The sequence below is a fragment of the Haliotis rufescens genome, unplaced genomic scaffold (assembly GCF_023055435.1).
Source record: "Haliotis rufescens isolate VD_foot unplaced genomic scaffold, xgHalRufe1.0.p SCAF_5, whole genome shotgun sequence".
Taxonomy (NCBI): Eukaryota; Metazoa; Mollusca; class Gastropoda; order Lepetellida; family Haliotidae; genus Haliotis; species Haliotis rufescens.
This window is the reverse complement of record NW_025964223.1, coordinates 11,470,403-11,492,274: the sequence shown is the minus strand read 5'-3', so window position 1 is coordinate 11,492,274 and position 21,872 is coordinate 11,470,403. Positions and strand designations below refer to the sequence as shown.

The window sequence follows — 21,872 nt, the reverse complement described above, 5'->3', positions numbered from 1 at the left end:
AAAGTAAAGGGTTATGAATAGAGCTAAATGTATAGCGTGCTGCTCTGAATAGACAAGCGTCGTCGTTTAACCCGCGCTCGCTAGAGCGTGCGACCTGGTTTGATGAATACAGGGTGTGTGTTGAAAGTACATCATACCACAATAGAGACGGATTGTGTCAACTTTATATACCCCGGATAATGGAAAAAAAAATGCACGTCTAGCTGGATCAAATTCATCTTGTCCCGACTTGCATAGTTGATGTTTCAATGCTAGCGTTTCCATTTAACGCGATGACAAATAAACCGTGCGGTTTGAGTTTTAACCGTGTAACATGATGTGCACAGTTTTACTTCAGAACGTGCTATTTTGAAAATAGATAGAAAACTGATAAGTACATGTACCAGTGTGAAGGCACGAAGCTAGGTTTGTTGGGAAAGTGATGGAAGCAATCTATAGGACATTTTCATGTTTACAATACTCACCCTTAATTCGAAGAAAGAACAGAGTTTATCATGGAAAATTGTTTGACGAGGAAAATGTTTTATTGGAAATATATGTCGAAGCAGGTTTATTCATAGCTAATGTATAGCAGAGAGACTAAGCGACCGACCGCCCATAACATTGTCAACATACCCCGGCCTTACAGTTAATGTTAACATACCATCCTCGCCTGAAGCTTCCCATTCATAAATTGTGTGACCAGTGTCCCGTATTTATGATATGTTAGGGAAGATGTGTTGTACATTTGTTATTTTAAAAGGGAGTTATTTCAGAGAGGATATATATGGGTATTCCCCCCGTCATTAAACCTTTCTTTCGTTGCATGGTGTCTTTTAAACGTATCCGGTATTTAATACATTTGAATGATGTAGGAAAGTATGTGCGTGTAGATGTTGTACGTATATCCGAACACGAATGTATGACACCTTTCAATAGATCAATTACGGTTCTAACTACGACACGCAACATGACTATGAGCGTGGTTAGCAGTTCATATTTATAAACACATCGTAAATGACAGATTTCTGATGAATGAACTCTCCCGCACACATGTCTATAGGGTTATGTTCGCCCAAACTGTAAACAGTGACACATTGATAACAGGAAGGGTGTGTGGAATGCACTCGTCCTTGTAAGGGTAAAATACGCGTTTAAACTCACCATTTAAATGATGACATTACTTTTTAGATGTATTGGTATCAGTGAGTGAGTGAATTTAGTTTTACGCCACACTCGGCATTATTCCAGGTCTAGGACGGTGGTCTGTCAATAAACGAGCTTGGACCAGACAATCCAGTGATCAACAGCATGAGCAGCGATCTGTGCAACTAGGAACCGATGGCACGTGTCATCCGAGTCGGCGAGACTGACCAACCGATCCCCGTCAGTCACCGATAAGCATGGGTTACTGAAGGTCGATTCTATAACCCGGGACATTCACGGGTGTAGTATGACGAAGACTATTTACTAATATGCCAAAAACTGAGAAAAAAACCAAACAGTTCATTCGTATCATTTATTGATTCGAGTCAATCGGTTCCATACAAAGCCGTGATATACGAATGGACAATAGTATTCACTCTGGAACATTATTTAGTCACTCATATACACATGCTGCTGCTGCTCGAAGGCCCTATTGTTTAAACAGCGAGTCCATGTTTTGAAACACATTTCATACTGTTGAATGTTTCCTTTTCTACGCTGTTTTAAGGTTGAATGGTTGTCTATAGTCCATGCTTTATCCATTGCTTGTAACGATTTCCGTCCAGGAGGTCCCAGTTTCACAATTCCTCTCACCTACAGGGAAATTCGGCGTTTCTTATCGTTCAAACGCCTCAGTTTACGAGGTGTTTTCAAAATATGAATCAAACTAGACGCATGGCGTTGACTCGGCATTCTCTTCTGATTGTTAGACTGATATAGTAGTGATGGGTATTTATGCCTAATCGTTCTGCTCACGATCATCATCCTCCTCCTCGTCATCACCGTCGTTATCCTCTGCAACGCTATCAGATTCAGTCTCACTTTCTATTTCAGGCATATCCATCAAAGGCAGGATCTCTTTCATCTTTGGTTTTAGGAGGAGTTTGATTATATTTTTGAGAACGGATTGTTCCGTGGAAGGATTCATGTCTCCCAGGTTGTATAGCATGTTTTGAAACAGAGGTGCCTCTTTAAAGTACGTGGTATATTCCATCGCATAGTTGAGAGTACTACGCACTAGATCCTCCCACCTCAATTTCAATCTTCTCTCAATCCACTCTTGCGTTCGTCCATGTCGCTTGTACTGTTTTTTCTGCAGTTTCATCTTGTCATGAAACGTATCGTACACCTGCTTCCAGATGCGCTGTAAGCCTACATTTTGCCACTCCTCGGCTTCCATATTAGTGAATGTTGACTTCCCACGTGGAGGTTTGACGGCAAGACCACTGCCTTTCTGGGAAGAGGCTAGGTCGTCAAAGTCACTGTCATCGTCATCACTCTCGAGTCTGGCACGCTTTCTCTTAGGTTGAAGGCTATTGGCCGGACACCAGTGTTTGATATGTCGCTGTAGATCGTGCATGTTATCTATCAGCATCTCGCAATCTGCGCAAGCCGTGGCCATAGTCAATGATGTCTCACTACTCGTGTCTGAATTGGTTTCAATTGGCGTGAGCTGATTTTGGGGCAATCTCTCTTCTTGTGTCAGAGGACGATCCAGAGATTCTGTTGTAGTCAACTTCTCCCTACGCAGATCAGGTTCAGACTGTGTTGTTGTTCTCCTGTTTTCCTCATTTATGAGGTTAACATGCAGTCGATCCTTATCTTTGGTGGTAGGTTTTAGATCGATGGTGAGTTGTCCATAAGGGTGTTTCAGCAACCTTTTCATACATAGCCATAAAGTGATCCATAAGTTCGGGGGAAATTCTACGAGCGAAGAGTTTGATTTGCTGTTTATCTATGGGGGAATGAAACTGGGTGACATAATGCACGTTCAAAGCAATGTCTCTCGATTCCTTACCTCTCGGAAACAGATTTTGTATCAAGAGAAAGATCAATACATTCTTGTGATGTGAGGTTTGTGTAAACAGCCGCGAAATACGCTTGTCGTGCTTTGCTTCGGCCAGGAAATCATCCAGGACCAACACATTCTGTTGACGAGCATCAAAGTAATCCTCGTCCAAGATATCGTAGGGAATTCCTTTTACAAAGGTCAGCTGAGGCAGCTGCTCACCGAGGTCCTTATATTATGGCTGCCATTGAGTATAACACCAAACGATGCGGGTAGGTTGGGGTTGGATCAGGCCATGCCGGAGTACATGAGAGGTAAACACAGACTTTCCACAACCACTGGGTCCCACAACGAGCGCATTTGAGGGAATCAGGAACTTGAATTGTTCTCGAAGATCAGATATACATGGTAAATGAGGCAGCCACGAGTGGACTTGCGATGGCGGCGGCGGCGGCGGCGGATGTGCTTGTAATGGCGGGTTGGCTTGACGCAGCGGCGGCGGTGGGTGGACTTGCGGCGGCGGCGGCGTTAGCGGGTGGGCTTGTAATGGCGGGTGGATTTGCGGCGGCGGCGGCGGTAGCGTATGGGCTTGCGGCAGCGGCGTTAGCGGGTGGGCTTGTAATGGCGAGTGGACTTGCGGCGGCGGGTGGGCTTGTAACGGCGGTGGTATGCTATGTTTATTTCTCCTGTGTCGTAACATGACATCTCTTCTTGAAACATTTTTTCACAGTTCGGACAGGTGGCAACCCCCATGGTGATCCAATACGGTGTGCGATTAGAGGGTATGAAGCTTTCTTTTATACCCTTGACTCTGTTGACGCTTCAAGGCAGCAAGTGCCCGTTCCACCACAGCCTTCAACTCCGACACATGTTGTATTTTCACGGGTTGGGGTGTTGTCTTCGATCCCTGTTTGGTTGTCATCGTTTTCATTTTAGGTGTTACCTGTCTCTTCTTTGTCTACAGCGTCGACTTCTTGGCTGCTTGTGGTTTCTTTCTCTGTTGTGATTTTCTCAACGTAGTCTTCCTAAATATATCTCTAGGGTCAAGTCTAATCTCTGATGCTTTCTTCATGTTGTTCACGTCCAATCCGTTTGCTGGCGAGAGTAAAACTGTTTGTCGGGCCACACTACTGTAGAGTTTATACTGTCTTACACGTGCAGGGAATCTTGGAAGACACTCTTTTCTTCACAGCACACTTGTGAGTATGTTAAAAAAGCGATCAGTATGTGTATTTTAATTTGGTTTTACAATACACACTGGTAAATAATCCTTGGTGGTCTTCACCTTTGGCTTCCACAGGCAGCAGGCCCAGTAACCCATGCTTATCGGCGACTGACTGGGATCAGTTGGTCAGTCCCGCCTCTCTGAAATAACTCCCTTTAAAAATAACAAATGTACAACACATCTTCCCTAACATATCATGAATACGGGACACTGGTCACACAATTTATGAATGGGAAGCTTCAGGCGAGGATGGTATGTTAACATTAATTGTAAGGCCGGGGTATGTTGACATTGTTATGGGCGGTCGGTCGCTTAGTCTCTCTGCTATACATTAGCTATGAATAAACCTGCTTCGACATATATTTCCAATAAAACATTTTCCTCGTCAAACAATTTTCCATGATAAACTCTGTCACTGTTTACCGTTCGGACGAGCATAACCCTATAGACAAGTGTGCGGGCGAGTTCATCAAACAATTTTCCATGATAAACTCTTTCGAATTAAGGGTGAGTATTGTAAACATGAAAATGTCCTATAGATTTTCTATCATGTTGACATGATGTGTTTATTACAATTGGTTTGAATACTTCTTGAAATATCGTGAACATATTTCAATATCACTGATGTAATTTAATAACCTTACATGTTACATATGTTTTTATAACTGTCTCACAAATAAACATTTATGGTACTAGAGATTTATTTTACATGTCAGATTTGTTTGTTTTGCATGATTGATATTCAAATGCATAATAAAATAAATTGATGAAAGCTAATGATATTATATTTTTTCTAAACTTTATTTCAAGTGTTCATATAAGATAGGATGGTGGAGTAGCCTTGTGGTTAAAGCGTTTGATCGTCACACTGAAGACCAAAGTTCGATTCCCCACATGGCTACAATGTGTGAAGCCCATTTGTGGTGTCCCCCGCTGATATATTGCTGGAATATTGCTAAAAGCGGCGTAAAACCCTACTCATTCACTCATATAAAAAATGATTATTGAAGATGCAAAACCATCTTAATCTGAAACTGTTCCAGGTGATTGCTGAAGGTAACAACACTAAATAATTATTATCATGATTTACCCATTCCTTGATTGTGGGGTTCTAAGGTAATTCCTTTTGGACATATACATCTGTTTCCACCTCTCTTTAGAGTCACAACATTACATTCATAAAGCAAAGAATTTAATCAAAGATGTCAGGGCATATGTTCATATGAAATTTGAGCTCTGGTTCATCTCTTACTGGTCCACTGGTGTAAACAACTCATCGCATTAGGCCTGAACACTGTATTTTGTTTTGAAATTGGATTGTTACCACATGATATAAGGTATGTTAACATTTAGAACACACTGAACACAGGTTATGCGGTTGATCTGCATGCGATTATTTCCAGTCAGTTCGGACAAAGTTTTAGGGGGTGGTTGTTACAGATGTTTTTGTCGAAAACGTCAGATCAGGAGGTCTAAATTTCCAAACAAAAATTTACAACTTGTTTGATAGGCATTACTTAGAAGTTGGCGGATGACAAGATAGACACAATTTTATGGATATCAACTTCTTTAATACTGTAAAAAGCGATGTTTCGGTATAGATCCTTATACCGTTGTCAAGCAAGACTGAATGTGCAAGTGGAGGATTAACAGTAGAGGATTAACAGTAACAACAAGGGCATACATGAGTGGGATAACATAGGTAGGTGTGACAACAAGGATGATGCTATCACAACACGATGGACAGAAAACACATAGCTAGAAGCCAATGGGGCATGAAGCCAATAAACAGGTGATTATTGTTTGATGAGTTCATAGTAGGCGGATGGGATGAAATAGCCTTGATCTCTGTTGATTGATGGGTTGTGGCGGCGAATGTCGACTGCTTCTGTTAGTTTTCTTTTGGTGAAATCATGGAGGTTGTTGGCGAGGTTGTTTATTGGCTTCATGCCCCATTGGCTTCTAGCTATGTGTTTTCTGTCCATCGTGTTGTGATAGCATCATCCTTGTTGTCACACCTACCTATGTTATCCCACTCATGTATGCCCTTGTTGTTACTGTTAATCCTCTACTGTTAATCCTCCACTTGCTATATATATTCTGCACTATGTCCCTCATTCAGTCTTGCTTGACAACGGTATAAGGATCTATACCGAAACGTCGCTTTTTACAGTATTAAAGAAGTTGTTATCCATAAAATTGTGTCTATCTTGAAAAATTTACAATTTCAAATATTTTATATTAATTTTAAATAAGTTTTAATTATAGTTTCTTAAATAATTTATATATATATATTGATAGTGACAGTAAATGAGCTTTTTGTAAACATTTTACATATCTCTGGTCCACTCAGTTAAACAACCCACCGTTTTTAATAATTAATTATATATTAATCCTTTCATATTTTCTTAAGTTTGTAAACATTGTTTTTAAAAATCTGGCCTCATAATGGATGATAAATAGTTTCCCTGCAAAGTTGCAATGCAGTTTTCTATGAATGGTTGTCAGACGAACCAAAAACTAATTATCTATTAAATAGATATAGGCCAACTGAAGTAACTGGTTTCAAACACTTAAACACATCAATGGGGTGATCTATCGTTTCACTTTCAAATGGGGACGGTTTTGTTCGGCTGATGCTGATGTGACATACGGAATTTAGTTACTTATCCATAAAATATGGCAGTTATTTTGAATTCGGATGGGGGAAAAATCAAAGAGAATCTATTTTTCCCCAGTACGTTTCCACGCGGCAACCGACTTTAGAAACGTACTGGGACGTACCCCATTTTCGTGTTACTCAAAGCATATGCTCTCGTAATCTGGTAATGTGTAATCTTGTTGAGACAACGTTTGCCAAGTAGCACTGGGCCTAGATTTTCGAAACGATCGTAGCCCTAAAATTATCGTAAATTTGTCGTAAGGAAATCGTAGGCTATCGTAGCATATTTTCGAAGCTATCGTAGCCCTAAGATATCTTAAGTTTGTCGTAAATCTAAGATAGCCCTATACCTGTCGTAAGTTTATTTTATCTTCATCCAAGATGGCTGCATACTTTTCCATAGATATTTTGCCAAACAATTAGTCCGCTTTACGTTCAAACATTGACATTTCATTTTGTAAAACTGAGTGATTCAAATTGACACTTCGAAAACACGAAGAACGCATCAAGGATTTCACGTCAAAAATGTTCTTAATCGCGACAGCGATACACATAACTGTGGAGTCGATAGCTTACATTATTTTTCTATCCGAGTCCATGCTGAAGAAGTGTGAAACAACATACCTTTTCGATAATTTGGGAAGGTGTCGACAGGCTACAGTAATGACCGTGACCTTATTGATAGTTTAGGGGGAGCTAATCTTAGTTCAAACTCTAGTTGAGAGTGGTTTCCCTTTGTATTCGCCCGGGACACCATGCTCAATGGTACAGTTTTCATAAAGCGCAGAGTTCCGCTGTTATATTTTCTGAGTCGCATTTGTGTCAATGCTTTAGTCTTTATTTTCGCATTTTATAAAACTATATCAATCTATATGTGTAAAAACAACCATAAAGGTTTCGCATAAGTTTTTACATCTAAAATCGTGTGGGATTTGACTAAACAAGGAAATACATGTGATCAAATATTTGTATACAATAACTTATATTTTTCTTGCAAAAGTAATTGTAATTTGTTTCGTTTAAATTCAATACCTACGTTATCTATATCCTCTTGAAAGACAAATATTTGATAAAAAGTGATTAAAAACTGTCTGTTGAACAATTGCATTCTTTAAGCCCAGGTGATTAACGGCATATAGATGTATTCCCTTATAAATATAACAATTTACCGAAATTTTGACAGCAAAAGTTAAGCACAGATTTTTGTATCGACAAATCAAATAAAAAATGAGTTCCCATGCTCGTTCTGGTTCTCGTCAAAATGTAGCATAGATTGCAAATTGTCCAAAATTCACTTTCAAATATATGTTCGTAGAAACAAAGTTTATTAAATGAAATTTACTGATCAACATAAAATACACATTTTCAACACAATAATCTTTGCATTCAATAAACGGGTTTTAAAATATTTTGATGTTTTTAATATTTAAGTCTACATCTTCCCGTTTTATGTTTAAAATATATATATATATACTTGAGACCATTCAAACAATAAAATCGTTGTCACGTTTAGGGTCAACGGACAAATACTAGTAAACGATCCTCAGCAATGCTGTCAGACAAGCCAAACACCATTGAACTACGTTCTGGAATAGATTTGACACATTACAAAGTATTTCGCTCCTTAGTCAGATTTAAATGAAATCAGACAAATCAGTTTATTAACTCTACTTAATTTAAAAGGATAGAAAATGACTACATTATATGTATGTTTACATTAACTTGTGGCGTGTTCCATGAGACAACATAACTTGGCAATTCCGAAATTATCTCTCTTTGCGAACGAAAATTAGTGTCACTTTTAAATTTTGAAAGAATTATGGATCTAGATAGATAAAAAATAATGTCATCATCTGAATACTTATAGGTTGATATTGTATTTAAGTCCTTGGTTACTTCGTGAAATATATTGGTTACATAAATAACAAAACAAACTTAACAAGCTTAGATTGTCATAAAATCTTGCTTGTGGGTGCGCTGCTTCCTGAACAATTTTTGTTTTGAGTGTTTCCACGTATAATGTTGGTGTTTACACTAATATAAACTTGACTTTTGACATAAACACAAACATATACAGTATACATCACTTAACATCAGACTTGAACACGCATGTTAAATGCTGAACGCATATGCTGTTCGATCAAAGGTCTTGTCGTTGTCATTTAGAATAACGTCCCTTACTTTCGTCCTTGACTTTGTTACGCGATGTGTTTATATCATAAAGTTCTGCGTGGTCACGAAAGGACCATTTGAAGGGAAAATAGTGAAGTATCTTTTGGCACATTATTTCTATTCTAATAGCTAAAGTGTGGTAACACTAGACTTATTGATTATAACATGTTTTGGCTTTGAAAAATGCTATTGCATGGCACACGAATGCTTTTTGTGTTCGGTTAGTCATGGCATCTTTTATCATAAGAACAACACGTCTACATGTAGGACATATGTAGGATTGTACAGAATTTCACTCAAATATGTACGTGTTAAACAATTTGACATGACAATGTGATCATGAATTCCGTGTCAATTATCTATGTTGTTATTGTCAGCAGCTGGGAATCCCCGTGACGTCATTGGGAAACACCCGCTTTTTCGATCTCTAACACAAATGAGTTCTCTGTCAGAGTTACGATAGGTATCGTAGCTCTGAACGATCTGCGACAGGTTTACGATAGTTTCGAAAATCTATCTTATCTTAACCTTAAGATATCTTATCTTTGAACGTAAGTTGTTAAGATTTATCTTAGCTAAGATCGTTTCGAAAATCTAGGCCCATCTAGGTGATGGGAATTTTGCGATTTCTTGATGGGTCAAAGGAACTTCTTCGGATCAGTCAATATATCGGATGCCATGGTGTATCACCATAAACTGGTACTTAATATCTTTTGCGTTGTGACAAGACAGGGAAACCAGTTAAATTGGCACCAATTACGTCATAATCTAAGGGGGATAACTCAGGCCTGTTCAGCTCGGAAACCGAAGGCCTCATAACGGCATAACATTTTCACACTTACCGTGAGCTTCCTACTTTCACTGTGAGAAAAATGAGGGTATATTTTCAAACACTGATACTAACTAATTCTAAAATTGCGTTTTGTTTAAAATAAGTAAGAAAGTGATTTTTGCGTGTACACTTCCCCTTTAACTGTGTAAACATTGGTCCGTTTCTGTCATTCTTTTGGGACCGTTTTCACTTGGTGCCGTTTCAGCCGTAACCTAAGCTCCACATCAGCGCATGCTACCTTCATAGTCCATTAGCACGACATGTTGGTAGACTGGTTCCCGTTCGTTCCTGCGACAGACTTGCAAAGCAGAGCAAGAGCAGCGGGCGGAGGATCCGGGAATCAGTCTAGACATGTTGGTAACGGTACATCGCTGCAGGAAGCTTTATACCGTTATGCCCGCGCATGGAAAGTAAGGAACTAGAAGTATGTCTAGAAATGTTGTCAGTGAATTTGCTTTATGATTAATCTGTTGTGACTCCAACGGGCACCCGACAAAATCATAACATGCCAGGTGTGTTCCTAAATCGTTGATCAACAACAAAACACAACCGTTATCATCTGTATTTACCATGTGAATGATTAGCTACAGTCACGATTGTCCTGTTTTCGATCTAACTTCCGAAACGTGAAAAGTTATTCATAGTATGGTATACGTATGTCAATTGTTTTGAACATTTTGTATCGATAGTAAAGTTGGTCAGTGATGCGATTTACGTGGGTACTTTTTTCTATTTCTAATAACAACATACGATAGGCCCTAATGGAAGGGCGAACAAACGTTTCGAATTCGTGTTTACACTGGTTGGGCTACTCTGCGTTTTTGTGGATCACAATTCCCATGCACCGTGAAAAGTTGCTCATGATATCAACCACTGGTCTGCTCGGATCAGACTCGATATTACTAAAGAGTTGACCCGTGAAGATCCGGGTAGAATAGGTCTTCAGCAACCTATGCTTGCCGTAAAAGGCGACTATGCTTGTCGTAAGAGGCGACTAACGGGATCGGTTGGTCAGGCTCGCTGACTTGGTTGATACATGTCATCATATCCCAATTGCATGGAACAATGCTCATGATATCAGTCACTGGATTGTCTGGTCCAGACTCGATTATTTACAGACCGCCGTCATATTGCTGGAATATTGCTGAGTGTGGCGTTAAACAACAAACAAACAAAAACTAAAGAGTCTGTTGTGATATATCTGCTATATTGCTGACTGATGAAGAAAAAATCCACTCATTCAATGATTCATTTTCTAAGCTAAATAGGATTTATTTATTATCATTGATATTCCACAAACTCAACACCATTAAAGATAAAGAATGGGATTTAAAAATGTTGTTCCTAGGTTCTTTGACGCACCAGCATTGAAGCAAACTTTACTTTTCCAAATCCTGTCCCTTTGCATTTGCACAACACGCTGAAGGAATCACCACTCCACAAATTGTGAAAATTTGTACTCAGAAATTATTTATCTCACATATGTTTTATTAAACTATATATATAGCAACAAATAACACAACATATACATATATACATTCTTGGTTATCAGCAATCAGCAAGTACAGAACATGTTCGACCCGTGAAGATCCAGGGTAGAATAGATCTTCAGTAACCCATGCTTGCTGTAAAAGGCGACTATGCTTGTCGTAAGAGGCGACTAACTGGATCGGGTGGTCATGCTTGGTTGTCATCGATCCGAATCGATCCGAGCCTTGTTGCCAATTTTGTGCTATTTTCTAGAAATTGTATGTCAATTAATCCTTCTTCTAACAAGCCGAGAAACGTTATCAGGGCGAACAAAGATTCGAACCCACAGTCATATGTTTCTGGCATCTCCAAGGGATGCAAATATAAATCAAAGGAAAGGCTAAGTGTTATGAATAAGAATTTGATATGCGATGGCATTTTTGTCCACCATTAGTTATGGACATTAAAAATTGATCATTTCATGTGTGAAGGGGTAGACAATCAATCATTGATTATTATCATAATAATCTCATAACAACATAACTATGATAACCATGTTATATGTAAATGATTTTATTTGACTTTCAGATTCCTCCTGCTTGGAATTCTGGATGAACTTGACATAGGTGCTACAACAGCTGTATCATGCCTTAATAATTATGAAATTTGGGGTATTGTGGAGGTATAATTTGACAACTCCCTACTTGCTCAAGACTTGAGTATTACATTTAGATGACATTTTATAATTATATATAATTCTTGGAATATAGCGAAGGAATATTGTTTGAAGTTTAGGTACCAATGACGACGGAATCGTACAACTGTGGCGTTTGCAAGCGTACTTTCAGTCGGAAATATAATTACACTCGTCACTTGACAATTCACACAAACTGCCAAATATTTTCTTGTGAGGCATGTGGAAAGGAATTTAAGCACCAAGGGGGTCTTGAGGCACATGGTAAAATCCACACAGGGGAGGATCTCTTCAAATGTGATGTGTGTGATGACAAGTTCAACTACAAAAGTAGCTTACAACAACATATGCTTATTCACAAGGATGTAAAGGCCTTTGAGTGTGAGTTCTGTAGTAAATCTTTCCGTAAGATGGGCACTCTGAGAAGACACAGGACCATTCACACAGGGGAAAAGATGTATTCTTGTAAAATATGTGACAAAGGTTTCACCCAGAAGAATAACTTGACAGTGCATTTACGTTTACATTTAGGTTTTTTATTGCACTCATGTAAGTTGTGTGGAAAACGGTTCAAGCGGAAGACTGATCTCAAAGCACACCATCAAGTTCATACAGGAGTTCCCAATTTTTCTTGCAGTATTTGCAACAAAACCTTCTCACGGAAATTCACTTTAAATCAGCATCAGGCTGCTCATTCAGTTTCGAAGATGTTCAGCTGTGATTTGTGCGGAGAATTGTTCACATACCAGAGCACATTGATAAGACATAAAAAATCAAAATGTGCGAAGACCTTTTCCTGTCATTTTTGTAAGAAGATATTTACCAGACAGAATCATCTCTCAAACCATCTCAAAGGCCATACTGAAAATCTTTACAAATATTATTCCACTCCAGCTGATGAGTTCTCTGACTCGGACCTGCTTGAAAGCTACTCGTGTTCCCTGTGCCAGAAAAAAGTCAGTCACCTCGACCTCAGCATGCATTTCAGGCTCCATACAGGGGAGCTAGTGCAGTGTGAGGAGTGTGAAGAGGTCTTCTCAGACAACAAAATGTTTGAGCTGCATGTACAGACTCATAATATGCAAAGTATAGTCGATATCACCACGATTAAGTCGGAGCAGTCATCTGACAGTTAGGGTTAGGCTAACCAGCTTGTCCCTAGACTGCAAGTGGAAAAACTTATTGTTTTATTCCTGTCACGTTACACAATTACGTAGAAATGAGTTTGAGAATGAGCTGGAGTTTGTTTATTCGTTGTGTTGATTGTAGCACATCCACTATTTTTTGTTAAAGTTTCTTACAACAATATCAGGGCACAGTTGTAAGTATGACATATAACTGAACTGTGTCCCCCTTTTCTAATGACTTGTTACATGATCATGATGATGTTTGTTTGTTTGTTTGTTGTTTAACGCTGCACTCAGAAATATTTCAGCTATATGATGGCTGTCAGTAAATAATCAAGTCCAGTGATAGACATCATGAGCATCAATCTATGGTATTGGGATACGATGACATGCATCAACCAAGTCAGCGAGTCTGACCACCTTGATCCGTTAGACACTTAACCCGTGAAGATCGGAGGTAGTATAGGTCTTCAGCAACCCATGCTTGCCTTGAAAGGCGACTGTGCTTGTCGTAAGAGGCGACCAACAGGATCAGGTGGTCAGGCTCACTGACTTGGTTGTCATCGTATCCCAATTGTGTAGATCGATGCTCATTATATCAATCACTGTATTGTATGGTCCAGGCTCGATTATTTACAGACCATGTCATAAAGCTGTAATACTGCAGAGTGCAGCGTTAAACAACAAACAAACATTGAAACAAACGAAACTTAGACACCTCTTACAACAAGCGTGGGTTGCTTAGGACCAAGCCTAACCTGGATTTTCACTATGTTCACCAGGATTCTTATCAATTAGTTTTTGCTTTTGTTTGTGATTTTATTAGCTTTTTTGGTATATCGTTTGTATTCAACATCTTGTTTATGTTGTTCACTTCACTTCCTAACAAATAATAAGTTGACAAATAGTTCTGCAAAACAGTATCAATATGTACTTTATTTCATGAAATGTGTATTTGATTGTTTTGTGACAATGGTTGGTAGGTGGAAAAAAAGTATGAATATTTTTTTTTTGGTCTTCGTGTCACATGAGTATGTAGCCATAAGATAAGATAAGATAATATTTATTGCAGAAACGTTCCATTACGGGACAGATGCAATTTTAAAAGACAAGACATTATGATTTATATATACATATATACAGACATACATAATTTACATTCCTGTAGACACATACAGAAACAAAATAATCAATATCACATATTTTTATACATAAAATGTCAACGGTTGATTATGAAGGGGTATTTATTGTTTGAAATTATAGATGTGGAAACAAATGCAGTTGATATTGACTGCTTCATTATTTGACAGGATGTATTGAAATAATTTGTCTTCATGACTGTGGACATTTACATTTATATTTTGTCTGGATAGTTTTTCAAAGAGTATATTTCTTTCTCGAATGTGTTTAATACAGTGAAGTAAGTAATGTTTTTCGTTATCAATGATTGAACATGTAGAGCATAGCCTCTGATGTAGTGGGGTTGGTGGCTTTGTGTGTCTTCCAAGTTCAATATTTAATTTATGGTTACTTAATCTTAGTTTAGAAAAGTGAACTCGATATTTTTTTACTTTACAGTGACTGAGATAGGGTTCTAATTTTATTTCATTTTTAACTATCCTATATGTCCTAAGTTTGTTTCCTGTGCCTCTTGTTGTATTTACATCTTGAAGAGATTCCTTGAAGAGGGAGTTGAATTTAGATTTGATTGTCTCTTTGAATATTGGTGATAGGAAAGCTGAAATGCTCAAATTGTGTTTTCCTAAGAATAGATTTAGCTGGTAAACCCATCCTAATCGTTTTTTCACCAAATATGTACTTTCTGTAAAAGCGTTCTGAAGTATTATGTTTTTGGAAGAACAGACATGGTGATAAAAATTTGCTATTTTGATTAATACTGTGTTGATAAGGGGGTAGAGTCCTAGTTCAGCTCGGCTTGCCCAGTTATGTGTTGTTTTGTTGACACCTAATATGGATTTACAAAATTTGAGCTGCAGTTTTTCGGGGATAAATGAATCAAAGTTGTTCAGGAGGATTGAATCTACACCCCAGATTTCACTATTATATAAAATTACTGGCTCGATTAATGTTTTAAATAGTTTGCAAGCAAGAGCTATTGGTATATCTTGGTTAAAAATGGTGGACTGAAGCTTGTGGTAGGCCCCTAGGCCTTTTTTCAAGAGAGGTTTAGCACTGTTTTTAAGTTTACCATTTGCTTGGAATCGTATTCCTAAATAGTTATAACTATCTGTAACTAGTATTTTTGTATCACCTATGGTCCAAGTATTCTTTTCTTCTGTTTTAATTGATTGTCCAAACACTACAACATTTGTTTTATCACTATTAATCTTTAGGTTATTTGTGGCACAAAATACCTTTAGTCCATCAAGTAACACTTGTAGCTTTTGGGGGGAATCGGCAAATAGAACTAAATCATCGGCAAACAACAAATGACAAATGTTGAAACCATTGAGTGTTATATTATTGCTATCTGATTTGATATAATGTGGAAGGTCATTGAGGAATATATTAAATAATGTGGGAGACAAAATGCACCCTTGTCGTACCCCAATGTTGGATTTAAAGGATTGTGAAACGCCCTTGTCAGTTTTCACTTTATAAGAGATATCACTGTATAGTGATGATATTATTTTAAATATGTTTCCTGAGATTTTATTTGATAATACCTTTGTTAGGAGTAGTGATCTGTCAACTGAATCAAAGGCCTTTTGAAAATCTACAAAGCAAGTGTATAGTTTTTTCTTTTTACTTTTTGTAGAATCTATTAATGTTTTAAGAACAAATACATTATCTGATGTTTGGTAGCCCTTCCTAAATCCAGACTGACAGTGGTCTTGTAATTGATTTTTGTCCATGTGTTCCATTATTCTTTCATTAATAACCTTACAGAATAGCTTACCTAAGCAGCTGCTTAGTGCAATACCCCTGTAGTTGTTAGGGACAGTCTTATCACCCTTCTTATGTAATGCGGTAACAACCGAGGCTGCCAAGCTCTGTGGAAAGTGACCGCTATTTAATACGTCATTAAACAGTTTAACCAACTGATCTATCAATGAACAAGATATTGATTTTAAAAGTTCGTTACTTATGTTATCTTCGCCTGGACTTTTGTTTGTTTTGAATTGTTTTATACAAGTGAGAATTTCATTAGCTGTTATTGGTTTATTAAGACCGTCACATATATGCATATCTCCATGTCTTGAAGAATTTTGTAGAGGATCCAGAGAAGATATTTTTGTTTTAGTGTTGTAAATATTCCTAAAGTGGTTTGTTAGCTCCTCAGGATCAGGATAAACAGATTCCTTTGGGATGAGGTTCTAAGTTTATTTAATAGTTTCCAGAATTTTTTGGGTTCCTTTTTTGACAGGGTTTCCAGTTGTTCAATGTGATTTTGTTTATAGATACGTTGTTTTCTTCTGAGTAACTTCTTGTATTCTTTTTTGGATACAAGAGCCCTATTTTTAATTGATATATTGCTTTCTTTATTGAACTCTTGATATTTTTGTTCCATATTACGTTTTGCCGCTTTACATTCAGCATCATACCATTGGTTTTTTGGTACATTTGATTTATTTTTGCAAGGTTTTGTTGACAATTTGTTGACAGTTTGTAATATATCAGAGAAGGCATCAACAAGCGCTTCACATTCAGAACCATCTTTTGGACTGGAGGTTAACATAAAATTGTTTAAGGCAGTTTGAATATTGAAGTTTGAGGTAGCATCTTTAACACATGTGTGGCTGTTGGAATGCCAGCGTCTTCTACCCCAGTATTTAGTAAAGATTACATTTGTGGCCTTATTAATGTTTTTGTTCATTTTAGGGAGTTGATCTGTGGTTACTGAAAGTTTAAGGGATAGCTGGCAGAGATCTGATAACAATGTTAATGGTTTTATGTTGAAATATGAAATATTTTGGTAGATTCCTTCTGTGACTAACGCGTAATCAACAACACTATGACCATTATACGTGTGACATGTAAAGTTGCCAAGTCTGTCACCAATAGTTCGCCCGTTTAATATTATTAATTTACAGCATGTGGCTATATCAAGGAGCGATTTCCCATAATTATTGGTTTTAAAATCAAGACTACATCTTCGGGTTTGTATGTCTGAGGTTATATCACTGGGTAGGTCTGGCAGGTGATCTATGTTTGTATTATCAATACATTCATCCTCGCACGCTGTACGGGCATTAAAGTCCCCCCCCAAAATGATCTCACCTAAATTAGAGAATTTGATTATTTCTTTAAGGAGGATGTCAAATGGATCAATATTGCATTTTGTCCAAAATGAGGACCCTTCAGGACCCTCGACTACTGTTTCCAATACTATGTTTTCTAGATACACTAATGGTATGAAATCCATGAAAGCAAACATCACTTTGGTTTTCCCATGTCTCAGTTAAACCAAGAAAGTCATAGTTTTTCAGTTTGTCATACAAATCATTGTCTTTTGTATGATGGAGTCCTTGTATGTTCCAAAATGAAAAGTTCATATCACTCTGGGTGTACATCATTCAAAGAATAATAAAACAAAGCAAAATATAGCCTAATGTGGCACAGGCAGGAAAAAGCATGTTTGCTGAACTGCCAGGTTGGTCCGGAGGAGAGTCATCATATATGCATTGCACAATCTTGTTTTGGTATTATTATGAATATAATCCACATGGAATTTGGCACTTGAGGATGGTATGATATAATCCTTGGATACATGAAAGTAAGGTATGTTAATATAACACAGAAAGTTGATGGCACATCAAACCAATATGGAGAATAAATATACTCCATCACTCTTTTCAAATAACTCCAGAGAGGCACATACAGAGTTTGCGGATTATGTCCTGTGCTGAATCACTTGTTTGTAGTTGTGATGGTGGCGATGACCACCATATGGAGGCGGGGTCCATGGACGGGTTCAGTTGAGCGCTTGGTCCTGTCTGTGGGGGGACAGGCCATGGGGGTGGTACCTGGTGCCCAGGAGGTGGAGGTGGTCTCAGTTGTCCATTCCTGCTGTCATGGGATGTAGGATAAGGGGGCAGCAGCTGTATCTGCCAGGGTTGCTGTGATTCCTGGGGTTGATGTAACATTAGATCAGGATTTACATTTCCAAACATTGAATGATGGTGATGTTTGTTGTTGTTGTCACTGATCTGATGCACTGGATTACTTGTAGGCTGAGGTCTGGATGCTTGTATATCTCTTAAGTTCGATGACAGAGGTGGAAAATTAGTACGATCAGGTTTTGGCGGTGTCATAAACGAAATGTTGTCCGTAAAGGAATTGACGAAAAGATGGATTTTGTGTTTGCTTGGGTGAACCTTATCATGGTACATGTTTTTCTTAGGAGCTCCTGAGGCAGTAATGAACACACTGTCATGGTTAATAACGTTGTGTTTGTACTTCTGTCCAATACGTCTTATTGTATCGTTGCCTTTTGCAATGGACTGGAACAACATTCCACGTGTGGAGCTTGGCACCATCAGAGACAAGTGTATCTTTGCCCTGGGGAATGCATTTTGACATTTCATTATCAATTTTTCATATTTGTCTTGGTCCAGTGAGAAATGTGGTGGAAGCCAGCAGTCGTTTACACCAACATGAAGTACCAATGTCTCCACTGAATGGTTAACTTTGAACTTATTGAGTTCTTCGAATAGTTGTTCAGTGGTTGTTCCAGAGAAACTGAAGACTGCTGAATGATGAGAGTCTGGGAGGTGTGGCCTTACAAATCTTAAGACTGAGTCTCCTATGAACACAGTCTTAACATGACTGTTTACTCTGAACATTTGCTCCTGTGCACTAGTGGTGATTTGCCCTCCATTTCTGGTGTTTCTATCATTCTGTGATGACTCCTGCTGTGAGGTTTTGTCTTTCACTGGCCTTCTGTCCTTCACTACTGTGAATTCTGAGGGGCTTGAGTCAGCACTAGGGGGTGAAGTTGGTTGCGGAGGCATGCTGCTCTCTGTTTCAACTGCTTGGCCATCCGAGGTCACAGGGGGTGCAGGTTTGGGATGAGGTGATGAGGTGATGAGTTGTTGATGATTTCTTCTCTGTCCTCTATGAGTGTAATACGAGAGGCCAGTTGTCCAATCAACATAGTAATCTCAGTGTCTTCGGGAGGTAGGGGGGTTACAGAACGCTTCTCTTTCAGGGATTGGACTCTGTGGTTTAATTTTGTGATGGATTCTTGCATGGTTTTATGTCTTTTGGTATCTGAAATACGTTCAGATTTTAACATTTCCAGTTCTTTTTCCATTTTAGTGTATTTTAGAAACAAATCTTCAAATTTACCAGCCCAGTCACATTCGATAGCTTTAGTCCTGTTGCCTGTTTGAATAGAACTGTCTTTGATTAGTTATTCAGTTGACATCATGTGTTCTTCAAGGTGAGCTTCTTGTGCAGTGAAAGACTCTTTCAGTGAGTTCACAGAGTGCTGGTAGGTCAAAATACTACCGAAATCCTGTGTCTTTCTTGATGATTTTGATTTGGTCATTTTATTGGTTTTCTTTTGTGGGGTAATCTCAGTTTTGTCAGCACTGACCCTCACAAGTTGGGATGTCCTCCTGTCCTCTTCTGCCATAAGTGTTGGTAGATTTGAGATGATTCCTTGTTGAATGTCATCCACGAGTGATATGAGTTTGAGGACTTCCTTTTCGTACCAATCTTTTGCTCCTATCCCCTGGAATTGGAGCCTGTTTGAGGTCCGGTAGATATGCAGGGTTCCATATCTCTTATATTGATTTGATACTGAATCAAAGAAAGACACAATAATGTTATTTCACATATAGCCCCTGTCTCGTCTCTGTGTTCTTTCCATTCTGTATGGATATGTGTGCCCGATTCACTTGACACCCAGTATAGTTGGAAAATTGCTTGTCTATATATTTCAAAAATGTCAGTCCTCAAAACAACATTACAGCATCTGTCAGAGTTTTTCCAGCATACATCTTCAAGAGAAACATTTTTGCTGATATCTTGAAGGTTGTCTATTTTCTTTTTGAGCGCCTTTTCTCTGTTAAGTGTAAAGTTAGTAACTTTGGTTTCACTCACTCTATGTCCTTGGCACTCTTCTGCTGGGATGTCCCTCAGGTCAACCAGGGGTCTCTCCATGCCGGCCATGTTGGCCTGGAAGCACTGGCTTAGCACATGCTGCAGTTATGATTCCTCAACTTTGAAGATGTAGAAGTCGTGACATTCTTTTTGTTGACAGGATCACATTCTTGATGACTTCTTACATCTTGACTCATACATATGAGGTTGTATTCCACTTTTTTACTGAGTTATCCGCATAATTTTCTGCTACAGATGTGAAGTGTAACCCATTAATCAGGGGAGGTAACCCATATATATTCAGAATTTATGAAGCTGGTCACATCAATCTTCTAGTTTAACATATTTTATGCTTAATTCTCTTGAAAATATAAACTATTATTTCTTCCACTTGTAATTTTTTAGGGTCCAATGATCTGTAAACAAATTTGTGTTTTTAATGCCTTACTGGTGCATTGGAAGGTCTGTATCATCACCAAAGTAGATATGTTTCAACGCGCGGCCACATAGGTGTGCGTTCGTGTGCCCGAAAAAGTATATATATGTTGTTACACTACGACGAATAAGCTTTAAGAAAATACTGAATTATGTTACTGAAAAATATGCACATAGGAGAAATTCGCTGTCCAAAATCGGCAAATTTGGCTCTAATTTCGTACATTTCTCTCCAAATTTGACTCTTTAAATTTATTTTTCTACTTTTTATATCGTTCGATAACAAGCATCTAACAGTCAACTACGTACATTTGTTTATATAGGAAGCGTGTAGAAACGGGTTGTTTGTGTTGTCACATGCAGACATCTGTAATGCATCGACAGGCAGTCACGCCTACAAGTGACTCTCTCTCAGGCCGTCTTTCACTGCTTGTTCGGAGAGCCGTCTCTCGTACGCGTAACGGGGCTGTGGGTTGACTTGTTTAGCAGTTGCGAGCAGTTTGAGGAAAGTAGATATGTTTCAACGCGCTGGCACATAGGTGTGCGTTCGTGTGCCCGAAAAAGTATATATATGTTGTTACACTACGACGAATAAGCTTTAAGAAAATACTGAAATTATGTTTCTGAAAAATATGCACATAGGAGAAAATCGCTGTCCAAAATCCCCAAATTTGGCTCCAATTTTGTACATTTCTCTCCAAATTTGACTCCTTTAATTTATTTTTCTACTTTTTATATCGTTCGATAACAAGCATCTAACAGTCAACTACGTATATTTGTTTATATAATCACATAGGAAGTGTGTAGAGACGGGTTTTTTTGGTGTCACATGCAGACATATGTAATGCATCGGCAGGCAGTCACGCCTACAAGTGACTCTCTCTCAGGCCGTCTTTCACTGCTTGTTCGGAGAGCCGTCTCTCGTACGCGTAACGGGGCTGTGGGACGACGTGTTTACTAGTTGCGAGCAGTTTGAGGAAAGTAGATATTTTTCAACGCGCTGCCACATAGGTGTGCGTTCGTGTGCCCGAAAAAGTATATATATATTGTTACACTACGACAAATAAGCTTTCAGAAAATACTGAAATTATGTTACTGAAAAATATGCACATAGGAGAAAATCGCTGTCCAAAATCCCCAAATTTGACTCTTTCAATTTACTTTTTAATATTTTATGTCGTTCGATACCAAGCATTACTCATTATTTCAC

The 21,872-nt window shown here is 38.4% G+C and overlaps 2 protein-coding genes across 4 annotated transcripts in view; one reads left to right on the top strand and one right to left on the bottom strand.

The window, feature by feature from the left end:
* Positions 1 to 21,872, bottom strand: part of LOC124111027 (phenolphthiocerol synthesis polyketide synthase type I Pks15/1-like) — a 149,451-nt gene that overhangs the window by 79,236 nt on the left and 48,343 nt on the right. The gene's annotated exons all lie outside the window — the stretch shown is intronic.
* Positions 10,208 to 13,509, top strand: LOC124111025 (gastrula zinc finger protein XlCGF8.2DB-like). 3 transcript variants are annotated; one of them, XM_046470572.2, is made up of 2 exons: positions 10,208 to 10,275; positions 11,924 to 13,509. In XM_046470572.2, exon 2 carries the CDS (start codon positions 12,137 to 12,139, stop codon positions 13,163 to 13,165), a length of 1,029 nt encoding a protein of 342 aa, XP_046326528.2. In that variant the 5' UTR covers positions 10,208 to 10,275; positions 11,924 to 12,136; the 3' UTR covers positions 13,166 to 13,509. The 3 variants fall into 3 exon arrangements, with proteins under 3 accessions (XP_046326528.2, XP_046326527.2, XP_046326525.2); XM_046470571.2 differs by having other exon boundaries at positions 10,221 to 10,289; XM_046470569.2 differs by having other exon boundaries at positions 10,221 to 10,377.

Excerpts from the sequence above, each read along its gene's own strand:
- LOC124111025 (XM_046470572.2), top strand. The coding sequence starts at position 12,137 with ATGACGACGGAATCGTACAACTGTGGCGTTTGCAAGCGTACTTTCAGT.